Below are 8131 nucleotides of genomic sequence, written 5' to 3' on the forward strand. Positions count from 1 at the left end.
CTCCTCATCCTACTGTTCGTAATCGATCAGATCCTTTACCGATTGCGGATATCATTTGGGCAGCATCTGTTATGTAATGGTTTATAAGACACAAAACAAAGACAAAAGAAGTACTCTTTGAGACTAATCTTTATTTTGAGATAAAGACAGAAGGAACATACAAATAAATTAATGATCTACTATTTATAGCTGTTATCAAATGGCTGGTAAGCCACTATTCTAAGCGTGGGTTATAATTACTAACGATTCCTGAGTTCGTAAAGAAGACTTTTCATTTCATGATCTGGGTTATGATACTGCTTTTACCATAAGAAGGATTATCGTTTAAAGAAGTGTATCCTTTTATATAAAGAAGTAATAATCTACACTGATGACTGCTTTTATATCATCGTTGGTCATACCTTTCATAGACTATTTCATTAGACTTCAAATGGTTGACGATAGGTTTTTTTCTCGAGTGTGAACATATCCAACTGGATTCCTGATGATTCGTTACTAATGTCTATGATGTTGTTTTCTCCAATGCTATTCAAAAAAAAATGATGTAAATAAAATTGCCATGGCCTTTTTTGAGAGATTTACCATTTAAAATACAAAGTTTTGGCTGGCGTACATCCATCAATCATTGTGTTTGCAGTCTAAGTTTTTTACAATCGATCCCAAGGAGGTGCCCAGCTCAACAGACAGAAAAGGAGGATATTTAAGTCTCTTCAATCCAAAGGAAATCATCTACAAGAGAAAGAGGCAGGCTCAGTGTCTTGTTCTGAATCAAAGTGTGTTACTGACCATACAATTGATGTTGTCATTACAGACTTGCTTGAGAAGTATGTAGAAGACAGTTCAGACGACGATTTTCAACCAGTTTTAACATCTAGGAAAAGAAGGAGTAAGCTGCACTGCCAAACTTGATGTAGATAAACAGCCAGTCTAACACACAAAACCTTACCTTAGGTAAGAAAATACTCCGTAGTGTGAGCCGCAAAAGAAGCTCAAAGGCAAAGAAAAAGAAAAGGCTCAGGAACCTACAACTTCTTCCAAAATCACCGGAGCTCCATCTGCATAATATGGGCAATCACAACAAAATAAATAGACTATTTCAAATAAGGAAGGGAAAGAATTATAGTTTAAATTATTTTTGCCGCGAGAATCGAGTTTACAACCAAAAGAATACCCAACAGTGTCATAACTGTATAAGTGCATGCCTAGGATATTGTAAAACTTTGGGATCACAAGGATCAAAATCATCCTTAAGGGTAACTTTAAAGCATTCTAATTGCTTACGAAGCTCATTCACATAATCATTATGCACAAGTAATACAACAACATTGCGGTCTGGTTAATGTATAGCCAGTATGTGGTTGTTCGTAATATCAAGTTTTCTCAAGCGGGTACGAATTTGACCAATAGGAACTCGTGCCTTAGTTGGCAAGTATACGTATTGAAATCCTCGGTTCTCAGATGGTGGCTATAGGAGGCGTGCAGCTACTTCTTACCGTTGCAATCGGCGTTATTATTCATGCTCTGCAAGTCTGCGCTTGATTTGGAAAATATGCTGAGGGTTATGCCATGGAAATGTTTTGGAGGGTAGTGCAGGAAAATCTTCGGAGCTGAGATGGTCGTCGTCTTCGTGATGGATGGGTTAGTTCATATTCATAGATTGCTGTGTCGCTTGTTCTTGAAGTTGGGTCACTTGTTGACGTAAATTGGCTACCTCTGCACGGGATGCTGCAAGATCGGCTGAGAGGCGTTTAATCATGTCCAATAAGGGCTGCATATCGTGTGCCTGGTCGCTTGTGTTACTATTTTCGGTAGGTTGTGTATTGTGGAAAACTGCAGAAGTTTCGTTGTTTGGTGAGCTTCCAAGACTGTTAGAAGAAGCTAACGATTGAATAATGTACACCATGGCGCGAGCCTTAAAGATCTTTCCACATCCATGACAGCGAAATATGGTCATGGGTGGATCGGTTTTAGTGGATCCATTACGACGAAATTGGCTCATCTTCTCGCAATAAGGATATAAGATTTGCGGTAACTCTCAAACTATGAAAGCAAAGTAACTACTGCTTCCTGAGTGAGAGCACCATCCGTATTTATTAAATTATTGTTATTTATGTCGAAAGGTGGCATAGTTGAAGCAATTGTTTTCGCCGTAGTTAGTGTAACGTATAAATATACTAAAGAGCTTCGCCTTTTATTTTTTTCAAAACAGACACTATTTACAAGATATATGATGCTGCTAAGCAACTAATTGGTCCGCTGATGGTGGGTTCAAGATCCTTTTTAGTTGCTCGGGTACTTTGTCTTCTGGATATCTCCATTCAGGATGATGATATAATTGTAGAGTATTGCTTCCATACCACTTGGGGTAATCTATATAAAGCATTGGTTAAGGCACTGTAATAATATCAATAAAAAGGAAACAATTTACCAATAGAACTAGGATGATTCAGTTTCTCCTGAAGATCCAATGCCATTAACTCGGATCGACAAGAGTGATCTCTATGAGTCTGTAACTTGTAATAATTAGGTGATTTCGTACAGCTAAAACCAGCCCTGTAGGCTAAAAATGTAAGAGCAGCTTGATCCTGTCTATGATTTTCTCTTGAAGAACCAGGTGGAGCAATACAGTTCTTATCTAGTCCACATTGATACCAGGGCTCAATCAGCTGCTTCATGACATTCTTATTAGACACATCAAAACCAATAGCAGCACCATTACAGTTTCCATTACGTGCATAGGCTTTCGGGTCTGCGTTGAAGTATTCATACATACCAGGATGAGTCCAGTCCTTCATGGCCTTGGATGATCTGGGTGACCAGAACCCCCCGCCTTTGCGAATGACTGTCGGAATTGATTTAATGAATTCAGGTGTGACAATATTGCCAGCATCCAGCCACACAAGGATACCATTCTCAGCATATCTCTCGCTTGCTTCATGCACAATACCAGTCTTCCAGGCATATTCACCAGCGTTGATAGCGACATCCCAAAAGCGTGGGTATTTGAAATAATCAAACGTGACGAGATCATCCACAAGACCAGTTTCGACAAATTGATCAAGGATAGGTAGTTGAGTTCTGTTCATTCCGATATTGTAAACAACAATACGAGGAAATTCATTTGGCTTGAATTGTGAACGTAAATCATATAAAGAATATAAAAAGTTTTCTAATGAACAGAGATGATTTGCACTTGATGCTGTAACAATCGTGAATGGATAAGAATTTGGCTTGGGATAAGGTTTTGTAACATGTTTAACAAGCGGCTCAGCCTCTTTGTTTTCCAACAAGACTATAAGGTGATCAATATATATAAATACATACAATAGGTAATAAATTGCTTTATGTACCTTGTTCATCTCCTGCTGATGGTGTTGTTGATGTTGTTGTAGTAATAGTAGTTGTAGTATAGATTATTTTAATCCTTAAAGAAGAGATGAAAAAGAATACAACAAAGAATAGAACAATGACAGGAAGACTGATCCAACTCTTCATCCTTGATTGATTTGTTATTGATGAAGATGTCAATTTAGTCATTCTTTTGTGTGAAAAAGATGTAAAGAAGAAAGAAAAACAAAAATTTCTATTATTATAACTTTTACGCCGGGTTTCAAAACAAAGTCTGGACGCTCCATTTTAGGATAAAAACCCTTATATTTTTAGAAATATAATGTGTAACTGCAACCAGAGCTCACTTGCTCTTAATAATCGTAACAGGACACTGACAATGATGTAGACAGTAATCACTAACTGAGCCCAAAATGAATCTAAAAAAAAAAGCCCTTAACAACCATATATTCATTACTATAACTACTTACTTTTCAAGCCCTTCTTTGTTGGATGACCCTAATACTAACATATTGGGTGGATTTTGATTAATATATTCTTCAATAATACTTCCTACATGAGATGATCCTTCCTTTGTGATAAATTCAATATTCTATTTATTGTTATTAATTACTCCCCCTTCATTTATGAAAAAACTTGCCTTTATATTAAATTGTGCGATGAACTTTTTTAATTCAGCCACTTCCTCCATGGCTTCTTGTTTTATTTCAATGTTATTAATGCGATCCAAGCCACTCCTTAAAGGTTGTAAATGTATATTCCCTTCTTTTTTTATCGTAAACTTACAATAAATGTAAGGCAGTAGTCCCCTTGGGAGGATTAATACCAATACAATAAAGAATTTCAATCTTGCATGAGCACGCACATCGTGAATATAGATCCGCTGCGTATTCTATCGCTTTTTTTGACCCGCTTGACCCATCAACTGCAACAACAATACGAAAATCCATTATATCAAAGAGAATAAGAAAAAAAATAGCTCACTTATAATTATTTCCATGATGTAATTTTATTGAAAAATAGATCACGTGGTTTATACACAAGGTAATAGACATGAAACGGAGAGAGGAAGGAGAAAGAGCTGAGCTTTTTTTTTTTTTTGTTCTTTTTTCTCCTTTCTATTAAACTCTAAAGAACAAAGAAAGAATGTTGATATATTTGGCCCTTTTTCTGTTACTAATTGCAAGTAAGCATATCATCATCCGACCTCCTCTCTTTCTTAATCCAACTCATTATTATCATCATTATAGTATGTTGGTTTTATCGAGCCCATATTCTTCAATTTGGTTCAATCATTGCAGACAAAACCAACCGTCTTTTAGGATATCACCTATTACCCACCAATGAAGGCTCCTTTGAGACAGATATTGAGGACGGTTTAACAAGTTCTCAATTTGATTTAACAACCAATTTGGATGAAGAAGACCAAAGAGCCGGTTTAAAGGATAAGGAAGAGATACTGAAAATTATGAGAAAGCAAAAAGTTTCGTTTGATCAAGCTCGACTTATTCGACAGCAAAGACTATTAAAAAAGAATGTAAGTTACAAAGTATACATAGTAAACAATGGCTCATTCTTTCTCTCAGAATATTGATCCTGAAACGGGATTGCCATTGGATCCTAAATTCGTCAGCTTTTCTTGATGATATTTATTTATACCATACCTTATTTAACCTTGTCATAGTGTAATATACTTTATATATATTTTACTGAACATCTAAAAAAAAGAGGGAAAAGCTTTCTATAAGCTTTGAATAAGTAATAAGAGTAGGAATTGACTTCAGTTAGGCCACATAAATCAGTGTCATATAAAGAAAAGAAAAAGAGAGAGAGAAAAACAAAAAGAGAGACTACATCAAAAAATATCACACGAAAGTGCAATCTTAGTCATTAGATTGAAAGGAAAAGGAAAGAGCTGTCACGATTTCATGTGATATCCTCTTGCACCCCCTCTCTATCTTTTTGTTTTCATGAGCATTCGACTTTTTAAACACTTCTTTCTCTTTTTTTCGCTTTTTCTTAAACTCTAACCATGGTCCTTACTCACGCGCAAGTTGACGCTTTCAACCGTTATATGGCTACCACTGTAGGTAGAGAAAAACTCTGCCGTTTTGTCCAATACTTTGCTCGCTTTTATGCGTACTATTTATTCCGCAACGGTGCACCCAAGGAGACAATTCAGCGATGGGCTGACCTAAAGACTCATCTTGGTAATGGCCGAAAGTTCTTCCGTCTTTTTAAGCCTGTCGAGTTTGCTCAAGTCGGCGTCAAGAGCTTGGGTCTTTCTGACGAAGTTTTGCGCTATACTGCCGTATTGAAGCAAGCCGGTATGTTCTTTTACTACATGAGTGAAGCCCTCGTGTTGGTAAGTTTGTCTATTATTAGTTTGTAATTTTTTTGCTTACGTATGTGCACACAATCTATAGGCAAACTCGATCAACTTTTATAAGCCTTCTAATATTAAGCAAATCACTGAATTCGGCCAACGATGCTGGTTGATTGCTCTTGCGGCCTCTTTGCTCTCAGGTCTGTATAAATTTAGACAATTGAGCATTCGTGAACATATGCTTGAAAAGACCCGTAAGGCTCTTGTCAACTCTTCAGAAAAGACAGAATCACAAACAGTTGAGTTGAAGACTCAGGAGAAGGTTCTTGCCAAGTAAGCTGAATGAATGGAAAATGGCTAATCACATGCGTTCATACTTATTCTTTTTCTTTGAAAAATTAGAGACAAATACAACACTAGATACCAGTTTATTCAGGATGCTGTAGACACGATTATTCCCCTTGCTGGGTTAGGCTACCTTAAAGCCGATGAAGGAATTGTTGGTTTAGCTGGGTAAGTCATTGCAAGGATTCAATGCAGTTATATATTAACTTCGTTATTCATAGTATGACTACCTCTTTCTTGGCAATGAATACTCAGTGGAAAAAAGTGAACGCTTAATATATTCTTTTAATAAACATATTCATGTATAAACAAACGCACAATACCCTGCATGATAGCTGAATTTATAAGCATTTTGCATGTACAAAAGTACTTTTTTCCTATTCGGTTTTATGAGACGGGAATCTACAGATTCTTGTTTTTAAAATAAGCAAGCATATAGTCTTTAGTTTAAATATACACATGAGATATTCAGCATTAGGGAATATGAACGGATGACGCGTTTAATAAACTTTATTCACAATGTGTATTGACTTTTTTAAGGCACCATTTCTACTTTCAGCAGTCGTAGTGATCTGATTCGCAATAAAAGCCAACTACCGAAGAATATTTCTTTTAAAGTAATCAATTAAAAGAGGCCCAATAAAGAATCGATTGCATCTGCTTTCATCAATTAAATTTATACGAAGATCTTTTTTAAGAGGTAATTATCAAAAGAATAAGAATTTTTTTATAAATAGTTTTTATGAACAATCATGATAAGTTTTTAATGATTTGCAAAAGAGTTGCTGTAACTTTTATGTTTTGGGTTAGTTCTTGACCGTCGATTTAAAGATTTAAGCTAAGCTCCTTGTGATAAGATGAGTAGATAGAGCGAATTCAAAGGCTATTAGGGTCAAAAGCTTGTGGCCACCAGATCTCTTCTTGTAAAGTTCAAACAAAGATCTGTTATCAAATATAAAGCCTTCGATAAATAAAAGTAGAATTATAAAAATACAAGTGATGTAGCATTTTTATAAGTGATGTTAAAGTATAGTAGGAAAGGAAAATAAGGATGCTGTGACAGGCTATGTCTTATTAGGCTACCTTATATATAAGAGTGTAAAGTAGGGTTTTAAGAGATTTGGAGACGTTAGGTCTTGTAAAAGTTAGATATTCTTGTACGAGTAGGTCGCTTGTCTGTGATCCACCAGATCTTTGACAGATCAATTAAGTAAGTAAATCAAAAGATGAAAGATAAAATAAAAGGAAAGTCTTTAAGACTTGTATAAAAGTAAATAAGAAAAGAATATAAAAGGATGAGTGATTGAGTAGTTATTTTACTACTTGTTTCAATACTGAATTCACTACTTTTTATTTCATAAAAATAAGAGGATATTTATATACTGTTGAAAATGTTATGGATAATAATAATAATAAAAAGACCTTTTGAGGTCTGCGTTGTACAATCTACTAATCATAATATTACTGGGTGTTAGTAAGGGGAAAAGTGTTAGTAGTAAGTTTTAAAATAAGTTTTATAAGTAGGTTTTGATATTATAGTGACCAGCAGATCTTAGTATAAGATCAATATAGAGCAATATAATGCTAAGTCTTGTGAGATAAAGTAAAAAGGTAAAATAAAAAGGTTATTAAGCAATTGTTGCTTAAGATATAAGATTAAATAATAGAAGTTATTGTGATCTGAGGATAAGATGATTCTTAGATGTTGTTTATTTCATGAATAATTTGGGGATATTTATACTGTTTATATAAGTTAATATGCAATATAAGATATAAGATATATGATAAATGATAAATGATATATGATAAGTCATAACTCATAAATCATAAAAACTTGCATAAGGCATGCAGAGTACAAGATTCCAAAAAGGGTATCAAATACAAAGATGAAATATTTCTGACAATCTCAATGTAATTTTTCTTCTTTCATTAGAGTGGGTTGAGTAGGCTTGTTATAAGTCAAAGGTTTGAATAAGGTTTGCGTTTAAGCAGAGGTTTGTATAGTATAGTGGCCACTAGATATTATTAAAAGATCAATTGTTAGGTTCGTAAAGGTGTGATGATAAAAGAATAAGAGCAGGAACTTTTATAACAAAAGTTAAGACCTGTTTA

The 8131-nt window shown here is 34.8% G+C and overlaps 4 protein-coding genes across 4 annotated transcripts; 2 read left to right on the top strand and 2 right to left on the bottom strand.

Annotated features, from left to right (window-relative positions):
* Positions 1-1639: 1639 nt before the first annotated feature.
* RHIMIDRAFT_243456 (uncharacterized protein) lies at positions 1640-1999 on the bottom strand (the record flags this gene model as incomplete). The annotated part of the gene is made up of 1 exon (XM_023609943.1): positions 1640-1999. The coding sequence occupies one exon, from the start codon at positions 1997-1999 to the stop codon at positions 1640-1642; it is 360 nt and encodes a 119-aa protein (XP_023471085.1).
* A 237-nt stretch (positions 2000-2236) lies between these two features.
* Positions 2237-3537, bottom strand: RHIMIDRAFT_232811 (uncharacterized protein; the record flags this gene model as incomplete). The annotated part of the gene is made up of 3 exons (XM_023607818.1): positions 2237-2370; positions 2429-3292; positions 3351-3537. 3 exons carry the CDS (start codon positions 3535-3537, stop codon positions 2237-2239), a joined length of 1185 nt encoding a protein of 394 aa, XP_023471086.1.
* Positions 3538-4437: 900 nt separating this feature from the next.
* RHIMIDRAFT_253819 (uncharacterized protein) lies at positions 4438-5183 on the top strand. Its single transcript, XM_023611050.1, has 3 exons — positions 4438-4534; positions 4599-4885; positions 4935-5183. Exons 1-3 carry the CDS (start codon positions 4495-4497, stop codon positions 4989-4991), a joined length of 384 nt encoding a protein of 127 aa, XP_023471087.1. The 5' UTR covers positions 4438-4494; the 3' UTR covers positions 4992-5183.
* Positions 5160-6563, top strand: RHIMIDRAFT_221615 (peroxisomal biogenesis factor 11). The gene is made up of 4 exons (XM_023607436.1): positions 5160-5713; positions 5775-6007; positions 6077-6187; positions 6241-6563. Exons 1-4 carry the CDS (start codon positions 5381-5383, stop codon positions 6293-6295), a joined length of 732 nt encoding a protein of 243 aa, XP_023471088.1. The 5' UTR covers positions 5160-5380; the 3' UTR covers positions 6296-6563.
* Positions 6564-8131: the final 1568 nt, after the last annotated feature.

This window comes from Rhizopus microsporus (genome assembly GCF_002708625.1).
Source record: "Rhizopus microsporus ATCC 52813 unplaced genomic scaffold scaffold_1, whole genome shotgun sequence".
Classification (NCBI taxonomy): domain Eukaryota; kingdom Fungi; phylum Mucoromycota; class Mucoromycetes; order Mucorales; family Rhizopodaceae; genus Rhizopus; species Rhizopus microsporus.